The 18,967-nt window shown below is 50.6% G+C and overlaps 1 protein-coding gene across 6 annotated transcripts in view; it reads left to right on the top strand.

Annotated features, from left to right (window-relative positions):
* SEPTIN11 (septin 11) overlaps window positions 1-18,967 on the top strand; it is a 48,570-nt gene that overhangs the window by 8,090 nt on the left and 21,513 nt on the right. For all 6 annotated transcript variants that reach the window (XM_050974200.1, XM_050974195.1, XM_050974196.1 and 3 more), the window contains exons 2-3: window positions 16,572-16,686; window positions 18,692-18,887. In XM_050974200.1, coding sequence (XP_050830157.1) covers window positions 16,572-16,686; window positions 18,692-18,887 — 311 coding nt within the window. The remainder of the gene's footprint in view (window positions 1-16,571; window positions 16,687-18,691; window positions 18,888-18,967) is intronic.

The following is an 18,967-nucleotide window of genomic DNA, read 5'->3' as shown; positions in this document are numbered from 1 at the left end:
GCTATCTGTGGAAGGAACACAGAAACAGCATGGCTAATGTTATTTCACCAGTCTTTGTTGTTGTTTTGTTCCTAGTCTGAGGTGTCAAGGCTGGTATTGTCAGAAAGCGTGGAATTAAATAATTGGGAGCAGTGCTCATTTATTCTGAGGATTGCAGTGAAAAGATGAGGTTGTCATACTGAGAGCAGGTATTGCTCCCTGTAAATGCTGGGAGTGATTATAAGGCTTAAGGCAGCCATCTGGGACTGAACATATGCACAGTCCTCAAATCTTCATGTCAAGGCCCCGAGAGGAGCAGGGATTTTGTGATATCGTCTGGTGACAAATCACACCACTTCATCACCACAGCCATTGGCTGCTGCTTTTTCCTCCTTCCAAGCTGCTTCATGTCGGGGTTGGCCTGTGGCAGGCCTCGTTGTACCTTGGCTTTTTTGGGCAGAGTTCTGAGCCCTGAGGTTGTTTGCCTGAGTGTGAGCACAAGGGTCTGGATGCTGGAGGGGAGGGGGGGAAGTCATCTTTCAAATCTTGTTTCAGCAGTTCAGCTAAAGCTTGGCCTAACTCTGGCCAGGTAATGCAGCTCCCTGCTGCTGTGGTTATCCTAGCAGAAGGAACAACCAGTCAACCAGTATGCCTTTGTTAACCTATAGAATCAGGAGATGAAGGTTTTTCATTATGTTTGAAAAGGGTCTTATTGTTTTTCCGTGTCTTGTGTGTTGTCTCCAAGCCAAGAGAAATCCCTAGTGCTTTTAAATGAATTCTTTTCTGCCACAAGCTGTCTTTTATCACAGAAAAATGCCAGCCTAGTTTCATTCTGTTTCATCTGCCTCATTAATATTAAATACATGGCACTTTAATATGGCAGCCAGAGCAAAAGCAGGGAATTTCAGCTAATATCTGACAATGGCAAGCTGAGATTAAAAGATATCAGAGTGCTGTCGCTGTAAATAAAGGAGCTGGCATTTTTCAGCAGCACTTGACCTAATTTATGTCAGTTCTTTTCTCCCCTGCTCCCTTAAATCTTTGCATCTTTAAGTGAGCCCTTAGATGCTCCTGCCTTTCTTGCAGGCCTGGTTCAGTCTCCTGGCAGAGGGAAGGGTTTGGTGATGGCAGCACAAGGCTCTGGTGTCCAGTGGAGGCAAAAAGTGGCACCAGATCCTGGAGCTCTCTGTGCTGGGGAGAGCCTTGGTGGAAGAAGTGTGGGCTTGGGCTGTGGGGCAGCTCTTCAGCAAGCTGTGGTAGGCTCTCCTGGTGCTCTGAACTGCACAGAACCTGGCTGAAAGTAAGAGAATAAACAACTTCCAGAGCAATCCCTCCCCTTCTGGGACGCACAGTTGATGGTCACTGAACAACTGGAACGATTCACGTGCTTTTCTGAGGTGTGGTTGACTGGGACTGTCAGGGGACCTTGGGTTGTGTGTTTCCAGGTAGCTGAAGATTCACCCAGCTGGAAAGCACTCCTGCTATTCAGCATTTGCAGTTGAGCAGTTATTAATTATTAGAGCAGTAATTAGCAGAGCCGCTTAGGATTAGGGTTTGTGTGGCTGACGTGCTGCGAGTGTTTTGGCCTCTCATTTGGTGTGTGGTCTTGGGCAAATGCCTTTGTCTTGGTGGGCCTTTGTTTTCTGCCTATCTAAAGCAGGAGATAATTCCCTCTCTTGTTCAGTGAGGTGCCGAGCTGTGATCAGAGATTTAATAGCACACCCTAGTCACCAGACCTCGCCCTGTTGCACCCAATGGAGTGAACTCTCGTGGCACAGAGGCATTACCAGATTAATGCTTTTAATTAAAACTGCCTTCAAGAAAATAACTATTCAAATAGGGTAATATGCAAGTTGGTGTTTTCAAGGAGATGTAATAATAAGGAGGAAAGGTTTAAAGGTGAGCAGTGTGAGTAACTCTGACCTTGTTTCTCTGGGTTTGCCTGGGTGCAACTGAGGGCATTTTTCACGTAGCGCATTCCTCAGTGATACTTAATTTCTCTGGTGTAGGCCAGAAACATTTAAACAAAAAGCCAGAGGTGTTTTGTTGCTTAAACAAAACATGATTTGAAATTGTGGGTTGCCATGTGACTCCCGTCTGTTACTGAACACAGCTACGTTTCCTCTACGTTCCTTGGCTTTGCCAGGCACGGAGCTCAGAAAAGCTTTATTTTTTTTTTTTCCAGTGGGATATGCTTTACAGGATTCTGATATAACCTGAGGAAAGTGGGATTTTCATAGCCTAACCAAGTAACCTGATGATTTCTTCCAGTGGGTTGAGCCAGAAAGCCAGAAGTATAAATCCAGGCTAGCTGTGATACATTTAATGTGCTGTCCTGGTTTCAGTTTGAAGGGAGCTATAAAGTTCACACGGGCTAGAAAATGTTTCTGGCATGAAGTAGGTGGTTGGTCCCTATGTAAAATCCAGGGTAAGGAGTCCCAAGGGAAGGGTGTGTGGATGTTGTCAGTATCCACGCTGTGGTAAATGTATCTTTTTCTGAGCTGCGTGTGCTGAAACATCTTGGCAATTGGAAGCTGCTCAGGGCTGGAGCCTCGGATTCCCGTTTTGGTGTGCCTTGCAGAGGAGGATGTGGCCCAGCATGCAGGGTTCAGTGGTGCTGGGTGGAAGGAAGGAGGATGGAGATGGCTGGATGTGTGCCATCCTCCTGGGTACAGTCTAAGTAGGAAGGCTGTGCAACCCTGCTCTTGAGATTTATGCTCCACTTGGCACCCTCAGGGGCTACTGAGTGACCTGAGGAAATGTGAATTAAGACATCAAGGAAGGGCTGCTCCAGCCTGCTCTGACTCTCCTGGGGTCGGCATGCGGTGCTGGCCAGGCGCTGATGTGTGTCATGGGAGCCCTCATGCTGCATGTACAGACTCAGCTCCTTCTCCTGGACAGCCTGGGGAGGAAGAACTGGGCATTAGCTTTCCTCTTTGAAAGCTTCCCGAGTTCCTCAGCAGGTGTTTATCCGTCAGACCCCAGCTGCTCTGGAATATGAGCAACCCATGAAGGGCTGCTTGTGGCTTCGTGCATTACCTCCTGCTTTGAGCAATGTGGAGGTGGAGGCTGCAGTCTTACTACAGGATATGCAGGAGCAGATCCTTCGCTTTGGTATCTCATTAAATAACTGGAGCCAAGGGCAGAAACGTGCACCGCACATGGGAGTTGTGCCCCAGTTTTGGCATGGGTGGGCCTGCAGCACTTGGAGCTGCAGAGCATGTCAGAGCAAGGAGCTCCTCCATGTGAACTCATCTTCCCTAGACCTCTGCAGGAAGCACTTGCTTGGAGCAGCCTTAATTTGCCTCGGGGTGTGTTTGTCTTCCCGAATCCCTAGGTTGGGCTCCATAAATTTGTGGCAGGATTTACCTGCTCTGTCAGGTCTTACAGCCGGGCTGCTGCGGGAGCTGAGGCTGGTGCAGCAGAGCCTGCTCATCTGTCCTTCTCAGCTGCTGTGTGCTCCACAGAGCTTGGCCAGGTCTGACAGCCCAGGGCCTTGCTAGTGGAGGGATGCCTCACTGCCTGTCCTGGTGCTTCCAGGGAAAGAGAGGAGTTGGGGGGGAAAAGGGGATGAGAAATCTGAGCACGACGAGCACAAAAAGCTACAGCATAAAGTAACTGCGGGAGGGGCAAGCTGATGGCAAATCCTCTGGCTTATTGTTGTTATTCAGAGAAACAGCCTTGCAAAATGTTCTGTTCCAGAAGCTGTCCTTGAGCTATGGATTTCAAGCAAGAGCAGCGCAATATGTATCATCTGCATTCGTAAGGTTGCAAGAGCTTGGGTTCTGTTTAGCTTGACCGTTCTGGAGAACTCCGAGCAGCTGGGCTGTCCAGAAGCACAGTACTCCAGGGAATTCTGTTTGTTTGCTTTTGGGGTGTAAGGGGGAATAACGCTGGGAGTGTGGGGTTCATTTAACACTGCTCTGTTACAAGCAGCGGCATGGGTTGCTAAAGCACAAGCCTTGACAGGAGGGCAGGAATTAAAACTAAGTCTGACTCCAACTGCTTCTGCTTTCCCTTCAAAGTGCTAACATGACTGGGGTGGACAGTGGAAGCAGAATTTGGTGGCCAACATTAATTCATCTGTGGGGGTGGATGCTGGCTCCAGTTTAACCTTGTAGCAGCTCCCACAGCTAATGGACGTTGCAGCAGCTTGGGTATGGAATAATTTATGAATTTGGAAGAACACGATTCCAGAGAATGTGGGTGAATGCCAGTGGTTTGCAAGCCTCTGCCAACGGTCTTGTGAGCGGCGGGCTGCTGTGGGAAAAATAACATTGGATTAGTGCAGGGTAATGTTTGGAAGTGCCCCACTTAGCTCCCAAAGCCTGGCCCTTGTGCAGAGCTGTGCTGCGCCCTCGGCAGGACGCTCCAAAGTAGCAGAAATGCATTAAATCTGAGTCTGCTGCGTGCACCACACGAAAAGTGGGGAGCAGCACAGGGAGATGGTTTTAGCTGCAGGCTTTTCCCAAGCAGCCTTAGCAGCATCCTTGTTGTTTGGGAGGACCATTTCCTCGTTCCAGGTAATTGGGCTGTCTGGGCACATGCCAGGTCACTTGATCTCGCAGCTCCAGGGCAGCTGGGTCCCATTCCAGCCCTGTCCCCTGGCTTGGGAGCCGGTGTTGGGCGCCTTTGCCGCAGCCAAGGGACGGACGCCTTCCCTCGGCACCAGGCTCCAGCAGCGGATGTGAGCCCAGCAGCACTCCAGGCCTCTTCCCAGCTTGGCAGGCTCCTGCTTTTAATTAAACTGTCGCGACACCGGGACGGCCCGAGGGTGGCTGAGATAGCCCAAGCCAAAGGTCCGGCTCACAAAGGTGTTTGGGAGCCTTGGAATGCGGATGGGAAGCCTTGGACAGCGCACAGGGCAGGATGGGTGTCTGCCTCCCACCAGTTGTGGTTTATTTGCTCTCTGCTCGTCCATCCACTCTGTGGCAGGGCTGAAAACATCTCTGAGATCTGGCTTTAATAACCCAGTGTATCCTCACAGCTGAGGGGAACCTTAAGCAATAGCTACCCCTTTGCAGACCTGCTGAGGAAGTAGATGTGCACCACTTACCTGTGAGGGTCTTTGTGGATTTGAGATAATTACAGGTGGCTCCAAGGGGATTTGCCGTGCTTGATCTGTGTTATATGGCATTTCTTTGCACTTCATGCCTCTAGGCTCGGTCCCACGACAGAGCAGTGCTTCCCTCTGAGCAGCTGCCTGCCTGCTGGATAACTTGGTCCCCTCGTGGAGCTTATCCCTTTGCCAGCCATCAAAACATCTTCCCTCACACCTCCTGGCCAAGTGCTCCTTCTGCTGAATGTGTAAACGACGGCTTGCTGCCTCTCTTGTTACAAATGCCCGTTGTTCCAGTGGACAGGTTGAAATGCAGCATAATCCTCAAGTGTTCTGCAGATTTGACACATGCCATGAGCTCTCTGAACATGCAGCTCTGCCAGAGACTGTGTGGGGATGGAGAACTTGGGAAGAAGTTGCAGCTAGGGCAAGTCTGGCTCTGGAACTGATGTGGGGGGAATGTGCCAAACACAGAGTTGATAGTGGGTTTTGGATCAAGTCCTTGGAATTGTGTGTAAGTCCAAAGAGAATTTTATTGTTACAGGATTTGTTTAATTAGCATCTGGAATGTAGCCACTAACGTAGGTTTGTGTGTAGAAAGATGGTTAGTGCTTTCCTTTAGGAGTTGTTGTGTTCTATGTGTAGATGTTCAAACAATAGTTAGGGTTAATAAAACCTAGCAACAGCCAGAAGGAAAATATTTTTCTCTTGCTTATTTCCTTGTTCTGTACATTTAGACACTGTTCTCATTGTTGGGGGGTTTTTTTGGGTTTGGTGTTTTTTTTTTTTTTTTTTGCTTGGGCTATGTATGTCCCTTTTTCTAGAGCAGAAAGGAAAATTGTTCACCAACAAAAGCCAAGCTTATGGAAACTACCAGTTTCCAGTTGGCTGAAGGTTCAGGGGCTGGAAGCATCTGAACCTGCTGACACGAGGGGACTTGGGGGTGTCACTGGAGCCTCCAAAGCCCTTGCAGTGAGGGAGGAAGGAGGAGAAGGGTGACTGTGCAGCCTTGTGCTTTAGTAACAGCCATTGAGGAAGGTGGATGTGGGGAGGTTTTTCCATATGCAGTGGCTTATGCCAGTTTTGCATCTGCCTTTATTTGCATGATGAGGATGACACTAATAAATCTGCTCTAAACCTGCTTGCAATCCCTGATGGTGTGACACTGCTGTTTGCCAGCACTGTGCACGCTGCCTCTTGCCAGGATCCAGCCCTGAGGTGGGAGCTGTGCTCTCACAGCTCAGGAGGCTGCTGCATCTGCCCAGCTGTGGCCTCGTTGCCTTTACAATAAAATCCTGCCTGCACCAATGACATTTTTCATTTTCTTCCCCAGGAATTGCTGCCCCAGTTATAGAGGTGTTTGGAAAAGGGGACCCTGCAAAAGAACCTTGTCACATAAGCCTGATGTTGAGTGCCATTGCCTGTTGCTGAAGGGAAGATCCTTCCCCACTGCATGGAGTTCCCATGCTCATCTCCTGTGGGAAAACCCTTTTCTTGTAGGGTGGTGCTGCTGCCTGAGCCACCTTTGGAGGCCACCATGGGCTCTGGATTTCCTTGCTGGTGTTTGCAGGGGAGGCTGAGGATGTGTTCTGGCAAGGACAGAGATGGCCAGCTGCCGGAGGGAGTTGGGCTGTGCTGTGTCACACAGATACCCTTGGTGGCCTGTGCTGTCCTGGGGACTTGTTCTGTCACATCCTTCACACTGGCTTACTTTGGCACCAGCAGCTGCAATGCAAGGAAAGCTTTAACCCTTTTAGGGGGTGGGCAGGAGCAAGATAAACTCCAGAACATCAGCGTGGGACTCTTGATACTTCTGGGACTTGGTTTAAATCTCTGGAATGAAAGGTTTATCTCTGCTCCAGCTCAAAAACTGGAGCTGTCAAGCTAATCCTTGGATTCCTTGTGAGTAGAGAGTTAATCCTTTCTTCTGGTGCTGTAAATGTTTATTTAGCCATGTGTTTATGGAGTTCAGACACTTGGGAGTGTATGTTAGGCAACTGCTGGTGTCTGGTCCAGGGACTCCTTATGGCTTGGAGCATCACCAGGATTGTAGTGGCCATCACACATCTTTGTGGTCCTGCCCCTTAGCAAGTGATGGATATGGAGAGGGCTGTGGGAACATTCCTGGCTGTGGGCAGCATGTGAGAAATGTGTTTTGTCTTGTGCTGTCTATCGACTCCAGAAATGTGAAGCTTCTGTAGCAGTTATCAGTGCAACCAAACACAAGGAGGATAAAAAATCCTATGTAGGGTGGCCTTCTAGTCCCATCCCCTAACAATCCCAGTGTTATGGCTGTGCTGCTGACCTAAATCAGATGGCCTTTGCTCTGGGGAAACTCTGGCCAGGGAGGTTTTTGGCAAAGACAAAACATGATCTTTCAAGGTAACCACAAAAATTTGGAGTTAGTGAGGTGGAGGGAAGGAAGTAATTCAGTTGAAATATAGAGTTGCTCCTATTCATAAAAATTTTAGTGTTGGCTTTCCCTGTTTAGGGCAGGAAAACCAGGACTTGCTGAAGGCAAGTGGGGAATTTTATTGCTTTGAGGTAGTTGAGAGTTCCAAGTCTATGGACTAGTATTTCCAAAACTGTCAGCCAAATAATGGAGTAAACCTTCACCTTTTCCTCCACATGCAGGTTCAGTCCCACTTAATTCCATTTTCCTTCTTGCTGAAGATGAAAAACTGTGTGCTAAGGCAAACAGTATTTGTGATTTTCAATGTTTATTGATTGCTGACCTTTTCTTATTCACGTTGGAGGATTTCTGTGGCGCCTTGGAAGAGCTCTGTGTGCCACGAGGGGCTCTGTGTGTTCTGTTTCCCTTCTCAGAGCAGATGTGAGGGCTGTGACTCAACACTCAGCATATTAGGCCTCCAAGCTGGTTCTTTTGCTTTGCTGTTTTCTGGTTCATTGGTCAGTATCACACTCAGGTGTGCCTGTTGCTAGTGAGGATGATAACACTGGACTTGGCTAAACACAGGATGTTTTCTCTGGCCTTTTACTTAACAGCCTTAGTGCAGTAGATGCACATACATGTTGCATACCAATCCAGTTGGTGCTGGACTGACACTTCCTTGGCAATGCTGGACCAGCAGAGTTTCCCTGAGGAACTCCTGTGTGTATCTAGCCCTTGTTTGGGCTCGACAAACCTTGGTAGGGATTTGTCCCAAGGAGCTGGGTGATGACGAGTTTGGAGTTAGGGGGTGTTTATACTCACTGCTGTGGTACCTGGGCATGGGATAAGCCATGTGTGTATGCACAGGTTTGTTAGCTCAGGATTTAGGTGTGAGGGACAGGGGCTGTGACAGATCTGAGCTCTTTGGTCCGGAATGAAGGGAAGTGGTTAAAATAAATGACCTGGAGCTGTGTGCTTTGTTAGGCACAGCTCGGGTGCCCTGCCTGGGGGCTGGGTGTGTGCACACACCGGCAGTGTGTCCCTGTGCCAGGCAGCCACAGTGTCCCCCACCTGCCCCTGAGCTCCTGCTTGAGTCCTGGGGATCATTCCTGATCCAGAGCACCATCTGGGGCACCTTCCAGCCCTGCAGCTTGTTGAATGGGAGCTGACAAAACGTGCCCTTGATGTGTGGCTGCGGCTTCTCAGGAAGGAGCGCATGGGGTTAAGGAACTCTGAGGCAGCCCTGCTGGGCTGTGCCTTGGCCACCTCAAGGAAAGCTGCTGCTTTTTGTGTCCCAGGGGCCCTTAATGTGAGTCAGGTATTGGAACAGTGCTGCCTTGTTACAGCTTGGTAAGCAAGCCCTTGGGCTGCCTTCCTTTCTCAAAATCCCTCCTCTGCTCTGCTTGTGTTCACAACCCTAACTGGACTGGATTTGGTGAAAGCCTGGGAAGGTTGGAGCAAAACCTGGCAATGGGGTCAGATGCTCTGTTGCCAGGTTTGTCTTAATTCTGCTGTTTGTGCCTGGGGGCAGTGTCCCAGAGAGCTCCCTCCTCTCTGTGGGTGTAACTGGAATCTTGCCGAATTCCTGTATCACCCTTCCCTCTGTGTCAGGTCCCAGGTCGGGCTGTGCCTCCAGCTTTGAGCAAAGTATAGATCCAGTGACTTAATGGCCCTTGGTGCAGCTGCTTCGAGGCTATTTTAGGAGCATGACAGTGAAATACAGAAGGAAATGGCTGTTGGGTTTTCCCTCTCTGCTGCCTTGCTGGATTGTATCTGTATCTGTGGTGGTGTGGCACTGTGCGGCCAGGAGGGCTGGAAAAGGGCAAAGAACTGGAAGAGAGATAAGTATTTCTAATGGCCATATAGCAACATGCTGTCCTGCTGTCTCCCAGCTGGCTTCTATCCTTCCATGGGAGTTGTTTTTATCTCCTAAGGTGGCGAGTTCTTAAGTCTAGCAAGAGCAGGGCTTTCTCTGGTCCTGGCTGGTGTCAGCTGGCCTGAAGTCACAGCCTGACCCGTGTGTGGTGTCACTGTGCCGCGGTTCAGGGCTCATGTGAAGGACCCTGCAGCTCTGCCTGGCTGCGGGAAGGAAGGGTGGGGATGCTCCAAGGGGTAGGTTTGTCCTTCCCTGCGTGTGGCACTGCAGCAGACAGAGGGCAGGGGAACGCAATAAAACACGCGCTGCCTTCTGAAGGGGAGGAGAGCAGCGGGTCTGTGCGGGCAGCTGGCAGGAGCAGCAGCTCCCTTTTTATTCCCTCAACCCCGCACAGGCGGGCAGAGAGGGAATGTTGCACGTCCTCCTGTCAGGAGAGAGATTGGCCAGAGAAGCACAGAGCATCTGGTTCTCATTGGGCTCTGCCTTTGGATGGTCTTCATTCTTGTTTGTCACATTATGTCTTCCCCCCCTTCCTTCCTCTCTCCTTTTTTCTTTTTTTCCCCCCTTCAGTGAGTTTACAAGCCTTGCTGGAATGCACATATGGTCCTTATCATCCCCGAAGTCCAGCTTTTTTTTATTTTGCTGGTTAGCAGTTTGTGACATCAGGGGCTGTTAGAAGCATTAGTCACTTTGCCTCCAAATAGAAAGGACCGTGGTTTTTGGAAACCTATGGAGGAAAATGTCTTTTATGTCAGTTCTTGGCATACATGGAACTGTGAGCGCTCTGAGCTCGTGCTGACCTTTAGCCAAACATTTTGCCTGAAGACAAATGCTCGTTCCCACTCTCTGCCGCCCCTCCTGAATTGTCGGATTCTGCTGACTTCCCTCTTTCCAGAAGAATGCAACTGTATCCTTTTCCCTCCGTGCTCCTGCCGAGTTCCAGCCGCCTGCCAGTGTGAGCAGCTCCCCTCGCTGCCCTGCCCGGGAGAGAGCATCGCTCCCGTGTGTTCCTGCTTGTGCAAGTGTGTCCAGCGTCACCCAAGTCTCTGGGGGCATCTGCTCGGGGGATCCCCTTGCTTGGTCTCAGGGGTGGCCTCCTCTGGCTGGAGGTTCCCCAGTTCCATGAGATTTTATCTGTGGAGCATTATTTTCTGCAAGGTTGGGCAGAACGAGTCCCACGCCTGCCCTTCCCCATCTGCTGCTGCCCAGTGCTCTGTTGGTCAAGTTGCTTCCAGCCTTCCTCCCACAACATAGCCTTTTCTGCTGCCCTGATTCTTGGGGATGAAAAGGAAAATCCAGTGTATTCAGGGAGAGCCTTTTCCCTGTGATCTCCCTGTTTAATGAGCAAGGGAGCCAAGTGTGGCTCAGGTCTGCTGACAGCATTCCCTGTTCCTGGGAGCAGAGACCTGGCTCCTTGCTGTTGAGGTTGATGCTGCTGGAGGGCTGGGGCAGGGGACTGCCGAGGAGCTGTGTGTCCCTAGGCAGCTGCAGCTGGTGCCAGCTTTTATCCAGGAAGATCGAGATGGTTTCCTGCAGTCCATCCCTCGGGGACAATAGCTGCAGCAGTGAGTCACTGGTGGGTTGGTGGCAGGGAGGGAGGCACAGATCTTCATGGCTTGACTGACACATTCGTGTACAGAATGAGAGCGTGCCTTCCACCGGGGTCTGCTCTCCCTGTTCAGAGAAAAGTGAGGGGGAAGAAAAACAAGCAAGGACCTCCCAGACTTGAGTAACTTGTGCAGACATTTGCCCGAGCCTGCAGCCAGCCAGCAGCAGCAGCGTGGAGCCAGGAACTCCCCCTCCTCTGCTGGTGACACTGATGGTTATCTTAGCCTGAAACAACAGCCAAGAAGTCCTTCCTCTCTTTCTGAACTGATTAACTGATTGATTGCTATCAGCTCTTTTCTGCTGGCATCCCTGCAGGCCTAGGAGGGGAAGGGAGTTGTTCTTGCTTCCCTTTTCTCCCGGTACTATTCATAAATCCGTTTGTCCCGCAGTTAAGGGTTTGGCCATCCCTTAACCCTGCCTAAGGAAGGGGAGCCCAGTTAGGGGCACTATTAGGAGGAACAGGGAGCTTGGCTCTGGCATAGGCACTGGGAATACTTGGTACCCTCCTGGCAGGGACATCAGCTCTCGGGGTTAACTCTGTCTCCTCTTGACTACTCCTTGCTTCTGTGCTCCTGCTCTAGCCTGAGCTGCTTTTTTATCTGAGCAGACTAAACTATCCCTGAGGTCCCTGGCTTTGGATGCAGCATCTAAGATGATTTGACCTAGTAATGAGTCAAAAATGTTGCTGGTCTGAGCTGCTGACAACAATAAAAGCTTTTAGAATTTCTTAAAGGTGCCTCCTAAGTCGTGTGGCCTCAAATAACTAAACACTTGCTTCATATTTGGGGTTGAGCTCAATATTTTGCATACCAGCCTTGTTCCCCTCTTGGATTTGAGGCTGGTTTTTGTTTTCTTTAACTCTTGGGAGGCCGTGTGAAGCTGACCCCCAGCCGCCAGCAGCAGTGGGCCGGGAGGGGCCCAAGGGGAATGTTCTGCCAGCAGCCTTAAAGCAAAAGGGGCTCAGCCAGGAGCTTGCTTGGATTGGGGAACAGCCACCATCGTGGTTGAGTCCTGAGCAAGGAGAGCAGATGGGACAATACATGTCCTTGTGGAGCTCTCCCCTTGTCCTTTTGGGAGTGGGGCTTTTTTCCTGCCCAGGAGAAGAGCAACTTTGCTTTGTTTTCCAGTCAGCTGCCAGACACTTTTGGAAGCATGAGGACTCAGCTCTGCTTTGTGCTGCCTCTGGAGGAGTGACACGGGACCCACCTTTATCTCCAGCTCCCCATCCCCACACAGACTCCAGGGAGGAGAAAAACTTTCTCTTCATTCCTGCTGGCTCTGCCAAGCCGCTGTGGCTTGGGAGGAATGAGCTGACTCTCCTTGCACGTGCCTCATCAGCTGAATTGTTTTATAGAGCTTCACTGATTCCTGTCTGGCCAAACCCACTGCTTGCCACAGAGCATCCACTACAGCATTGCTTGACCTGTGAAACCATTGCCACCAGGGGCTGTGTGTGAAGCAAGAGAGATCTCAAAGAGCCTCGACAGGGTTCTGAGACTGCAAACCCGTTCTTGTCTTTTGCAAGGTGTTTTTACCCTCTTAAAGTGAAGAGCAGTGGGATGTGAGTGCCTGACAATCAATCTCTTTATCTAAAGTGAAGGTTGGTAGTATTTGCTGTGCCTCTGGGGGCCTGTTTCTGCTTAACTTAGCCCTTCCCTTCCTCTGCTGCAGTTAAAACCAGCAGCTGTGATAACAGCAGCTCCAAGATCCTTGTTGATCCAAGAAATATCGACTGTGGGATGCCTTGTAGGGCTCTCTGCAAAGAGAAGTCAAATGATCAGCATCTTTCCCAAGAAACAAGCATTTATTTGTTCATGTCACTCCTTAGTTTTTGTAGGGGTTAGCACATAGCTCTGGCTGTTCAGAATCCCTTCCTGCTCAGGGATGGTATGGGAAGAGGGAGGGAAACCATGCCCTGTAACGCAGGGTTCAGTACAGGAGACGTGACTGCCTTGAGGAAGAGTTTAAAAATACAGGCTGCTTTGGGGATGTCTTGAGCTCTCCGACGTGTGAGAACATCCAGACACCCAAGTCTAGCAGCACATCTGGTGCAAACTGGCTGGTCTCTGCAGGAGTCTGTGCAGCTGCAGTTTTGCCATGCTCCTCTTGTCCGTGGATCCTGAAGCAGGGAGCAAGGAGAGGGGCTTGCCAAGCAGTTACTCCTTTAGTGTGCTGGTAAGAGGTCAGTGCTTGAGGCACTGCTACTTGTCTGTGGTTACCAAGGCCTCTCCCAGCACTGTGTGTCTGTGAGTGACTCCTGAGAAGTTGTTTTAGTCCAGCAGGATGCTGAGGTGCAGTGCTGGGCCAAGGGAGGAGCTGTGCTGAGCTCTGCTCATCGGAGGGCAAATGAGGGAGGCGCTTGGGAAGAAGGCACTGAGGCAGGGTGATGAAATGCCTTTCCACTTGGGCTGAAGCACCTGAGCAGCACTGCTGGCTTCCTCTGGAAGGGGAGCCATGTGGCAGGAGGAATAAAGCGTGCCTGTAGCGTTCCTGTGGCTGGTTGGGGCACACGGGGGCTCTGGGGTGGAGCAGGAGCCGTGTCAGCCTTGGCCTGCTCTGCAGCCCGAGGTGCCCAGTTCCAGTGGGGTGACTCAGCTGGGCTCAAACCCAGCCCCCTGACTGTGCTGGGGAGCTTGTCCTGGCAGCTCACAGCTGGAGAGGCAGGGCCATCTGCCTGAGCATCCCCTTGTTGTTACAGCATTTCTGCTCTGCCAGACCCAAGGCGTGAATCACAGCCTGCTCTGCTGCTGTACCCTGAGCACTCAGGCTTGTTGCTCTCCAGCAGGGGCTTCCTTTCCTTGTGGATGAAGATATCCTGTTGAAGGGGTGAAAGCAAGAGCAGAGGCCTGGCTGCAGTGGGAAGTGGTTGTGTGGTGTGTGCACCTCTTTGCTCTGGGGAGAAGCAGCCTGCAGCTCCCCCAAAAATGTGTCAGCTTTCCAAGGGCATCCGCATGCTGCAGAGCTGGCTTTGTTTGTGTGTGGAGGAGATCTCTGGAAATGGAGTTCCTTTGGCTTTCCTGCCTCCTCCAGAATGTGCATCTGTGGGCCTTGTGCAGAGCTGCAGCTATTTTCTGTGTCTGCTCTGCTCAGGGAGATGTGCTGCATCCTGGGAACACTGAGGGAGGTGGATGCTGGGGTTTGTGTTTCATCTCTGCCTGTGCCTCAGGCCTCAGATCTTTTCATCAATGTTTTGATGTTTTGAGCAGATATCAGGCTGCTCTTGTCTCCTGTTGTGCAGCAAGGCCTGTGAAAAATACTTGGCATTGCAAAGTGCAGAGATAGTTTTTGTTTATTCCAGTGTTGATGTTTGCCACTTGCAGAGAAAAACAAAAGCAAGGGGAGGGGAATAAACCAGAGAAGGTCTGCAGCAAAAATAACTGACACAGATGCAAGGGATGAGTCCAACTCCTGTTCATGCTGAGCAACTGATGATGAGGCAGTACTTGCTTTCCCAAAATATTCCAGGGAAAGAGATACTGGTGCTGTGCTGAGGGGTGTTCAACTCCCACCACTTTGTGTGAAGCCTGTGAGTCATGGGCACTCTTCCTTCTGGGATCTGCTCCGAGCTCCCTTCACTTGATCATAAACCCAAGCCCACCAGTTTTTTTTAGAATTACTAACGTTACTAATATTCAATTTAACCCATTCATGTAATACATCAATCCCAAGACCTTTCCCAGGGCAATCCCTCCTGGGGGTGAACGAGGTGATGGTTTTATGGGTTGTTTTTGTTTAGGCAGTCTGAGTGAAGGAGGTAGCATCTCTTAATCCCCTTAAGCTGCTGTGGTGTGGTGCTGGTGAGTAGCTGCCAGCACACAGAGGGATGGAGGTGGGCAGGATGGCAAATTGGCATTTAGCTATGGACAAGCCTGGTTTAGGTGCTGAGACAAGGCTCAGGTGTCTGGCACTGGTGCCAGGCTCTGTGTGCCAGCATGGCAGAAAGGAGCCCTTTGCCCAGACTCCTGCACACACTGAAGCATTCCCACTTGGAGATGTTGCTTTTCTCAGGGAGTTTGTGTGTTTCTTTTGGTCTGAGTGTATTTTCATTGACACTCAAGCCAAATGTAACTCATCTCTCCCTGTAATTGGTAGCTGGTCCGTTGTGTTCTGAGGAGGGAAGTGGAGCTGCTCAGCAGTTGTGCAGAGAGTGGGAAGTCCTCCTCTGCTTTTGGCTCCTAACAACCAAAGAGTTGTCTATATCTGGTCCAAAACCTACTTCTTTGTGGAAAGAAGCTGGCACTTGCCAGCATCTTTAAACCAGGCTGAGGCTGCCCACGACTGGAACTTTTTGTGGCCTTGGGGGAGTGACTCCATTGGAAAGGTTTGGAGAAAGGTTCCAAATTAAGGACAACAAACTTCAGGAGAAAATGTTGTGAAATAACAGCAGAGCTGTTCCAGGTCTACCAAATTTGTGGGGTTTTTTTTTGTTTGCTTGTTTTCCTTGGGACCTTGGCGTAACTGTGACTTGTCAGGGAAGGAGCTAACTGGGCCGGCTTGCTTTCCCAAGCCTCTCTGTGGATTGCCATACAGCTGCTGTGGGAAGGAAACACTAACTGGGGGTTGTGTCAAACCTGTCTTCTGCAAGGTCTGTGCTGCTCCCTTGCCCTCCACAGAACAGCTTTGGGGTGTTGGATGTTGTCAGCTCAAGCCCCCGAGCAGTCACAGGAGGTGATGGCACCTCTGGGCTGCCTGGCTCTGCTTCTTTTCCTGCTGAGGACATGCACAGGCAGCACCAGGGGCTCTGGAGGTCACTCAGGAAGCGCTGGGAACGGTGCCCTGCTTCCTCCCCTCGTGTCAGATCAGGTTATTTGTAAACCAAGGCATGGCAGAGCAGCGTGCTCATTTTACTCCCCTCCCGTCAAAGCCTGGAAAGAGCTAGAGCTGGCTCCAGGGGCACAGTTGCTATCTGAGCTGTGTCCTGCTGTGGCCATGCTGAAGGGTTGCAGCAAAAGGGCAAGAATGTTGGCATTTCCCTTGTAGTCCTGGGAGGACAGAGCAAGTCTGAGAGCTGCTCCTTCCCTTTGGCACCCTGAGCCAAGGAAAGCACCACCTTGGCTCTCTGCTTGCCTACACAGGTGTCTGTCAGGAAGAGCTTTTGGAGCTGCAAGCAGGGCCATATCACAACCTGTGTCACTCCTCAGAGTGCTTCTTGAGAGAGCCAGCCTCTCTGGGAAGTTTGGGGAATTTCCCATGCTGCTGGGGAAGTTCTGAAGTGGAAGGTTGGCTGGTTTCTGCTGTCTAGCTGTGCAGTGGACACCAGGGAGGCAGCCTTAGCTGCTGCACCAGCTAAACAGGGACTGGTCAGCTCACAGCTCTGACTGTGTTGCACTCTCTTTTTCAGGTGTCTGCCAAAATAATCTTAGGGTAACTCTAGGGATATGGGATGCTGGGGTCTCAGGAGCAGCATTGGGGTGTTGCAGGTTGGTAAAGAATCATGGACAGGCAGGAAGGGCCAGTGTGGTGGTGTTTGGGTTGGGGGTGTTTCATCTCCTGAGCTCCACAGCAGAGATGGATGGAAGGCAGAGGAGAGTGAGTTTGGGAGGGACAGCCAAGACACAGATCCTGTGTCCCAAAAGCCTCTGTGTCCTTCTGACAGGACCTCTTCCCTGCCAGGGGTGCTGTAACTCTGCTGAATGCTTTTCTCCTGGCTCTTACAGAACGATGACCTCAGGAACCTGTCCCTGTCCGGCCACGTGGGCTTCGACAGCCTCCCGGACCAGCTGGTCAACAAGTCAACGTCACAGGGCTTCTGCTTCAACATCCTGTGCGTGGGTAGGTCACCTGTGGGGCCCTCAGGGGGCACAGCCCCACACTCACACCTTCTCCCCCTGCCCAGGGCCGGGCTGAGCCCCTGCAGGCCGTGCTTGTCTTCCCAGAGCTGCTCCATGGTGAAATGGGGTGTTCCTCTTTGCCCCTTCTCTGCCCTGTCCCCTGAGCCAGAGCATGGCAAGTGCTAGCTGTTAGAATATATCCCTTTGAGCATCCAGCACTTCTGCTTTCCCCAAAGGCTGCCCATAAGGATGCTGAGTGAACTCAGGGACTAAATGTGTTTTTAAAAGGATACTAACTTAAATCTGCTTTTCTCTGGATTGGGTGTGGAGGCTGTGACTCAGTTTGCCTGCCTCCTTACATTCTTAGTTTCTCCACTTGGAAACGGTGCCATTTTTAGTCTCCAAATGATGTACTGGAGAACAAAGCCTGTCACCTGTCCTCTGCTGTATTTAATCTGGAAGTTGGTTTAATAGCCTAAGTTACTTTTCCCAAATTGTTCAGAGGGTGAAATCCAAGGAGGCAACACCTTCTCTTGGCTGTGGGGAGGTAGCTGCTGTCCTGGTACTCTGTGGCTACTCCGCAGTTGGAAATCCATTGCTCAGCCCCAGGGAGCTGTGAGCCAAGCCAGCTTTGGCTTGTCAGTGAACCCAGAATCTGCTTCTGTCAAGGGACAAAACTGCTGGGTTTTTCTCTTAGCTTGGCAGTGCAGGCTACAAACATCATCTTTCCATTCATTGTTCATCTAAGCCTCCAAGAGGGGAGTATTGTCCCTTCTAATTAGTTACATTAATTAGCTGGAAAAACCCCACAACCCTCTGACTGTGATTTTTCTACAGCAAATTGAGGATGTCTGTGAGCTGCCTGAAAAGAAATCAAGCCAACTCGACTCCTCTCTGTAGCTTTGTGTGTGAAAGGAGGAGATAAGAGAACAGTTTTACTTGTGCACACTCGAGCTCCCAGCCCTCACGTGACTCTGAGAGCAGCATGACACCATTGCAATCCAGCAGGGAACAGCCCCATTAGCAGGCAGCTCTTTGATCAAAATGGCATAAATTAATTGCCTTCCTCTCTTGAAGTAAATATGCCTTTCTTAGCGTGACTTAATATGTTTCCATTAGCAATTTGATCCACCTCTTTTTTTCCTTGTGCAATGTGCCCATCCACCGATTTTTCACCCCATATTAACGTTGCACATGAACTGCTGCAGCTGGCCAAGGAACAGGAATCTCAGCCTTGAAAAAACTACTTTAAAATTGTGATTTGAGAGAGGACACAATTCAATTCAGTGTTGTAATGTGAGACTTGTAATTGGGATGTGAAATGTTGCAGAGCCTATCTGGCATAGAACACAGCAGTTCACATCAGGAGCTCCCTAAAATTCCCAGCTTTGGCCACGGGCAGTCTGTGCCATCAGTTTAGGACTTGGCTTTCGGTGTGAGTTGCCTCAGCCCACCCTGCTCACAGCATGGGTAGCAATAGCTGCTTGAGAGTGTAATTGCTAAACAAACAGTTCTGACTGAAAAATGGGATTTAGGCTAATGCTTTCATCCATGTTGCTAATTGCACCGGGGATTAGTGAAACTGTAATAGTTTAAAAAGTTGGTGTTTAAGCAGCGTGCCTTTTTCTTTTTAAGAACTCTGGATGCTTCTGTCTTGGATTTTTCTTGTCTCAAGTTGCACTAGGGGGATACTATAAGAAACGATGGGTTTCGGATTATCTTCTTGAGACAACAAAACTGCCTTAAAAAGGCTGAAACAAAATCAGGGAATCAGGTGTGGAGCTGAGAGAATTTACAGCTTGCTACCATTAGGCAGTTCCTGGCTCAGTCCTGAGGCCGTGGTAAAGGTGGGGACTGTCTCTGAAGACACCTGTTCCCGCAGGGAATATCTTGCTTAGCCGTGTGCACCTAGCCTGATCCCACTGCTGCCCAAGGGGAATGTGGGAGAGAAAGAGGCACAGGGAGAGCTGCCCCATCCTGATGCTTGTGCCATTTCTGGTGCCCAGGCGAGACGGGCATCGGCAAGTCGACGCTGATGGACACGCTGTTCAACACCAAGTTCGAGAGCGAGCCCGCCACGCACAACGAGCCCGGCGTGCGGTTGAAAGCGCGCAGCTACGAGCTCCAGGAGAGCAACGTGCGCCTCAAGCTGACCATCGTGGACACCGTGGGCTTTGGAGATCAGATCAACAAGGATGACAGGTAAGCCAGGCTCTGCCGGGACACAGTTCCTGGCGCTGGTGCCCTCTGAGGTCTCCTTCTGTGGGCAGCAGGTTCTGGGA

This window comes from Serinus canaria, chromosome 4, assembly GCF_022539315.1.
Source record: "Serinus canaria isolate serCan28SL12 chromosome 4, serCan2020, whole genome shotgun sequence".
In the NCBI taxonomy this organism is placed as follows: Eukaryota; Metazoa; Chordata; class Aves; order Passeriformes; family Fringillidae; genus Serinus; species Serinus canaria.
Note: the sequence above shows the minus strand (reverse complement) of the source record. Positions and strands in the feature narration are given on the sequence as shown.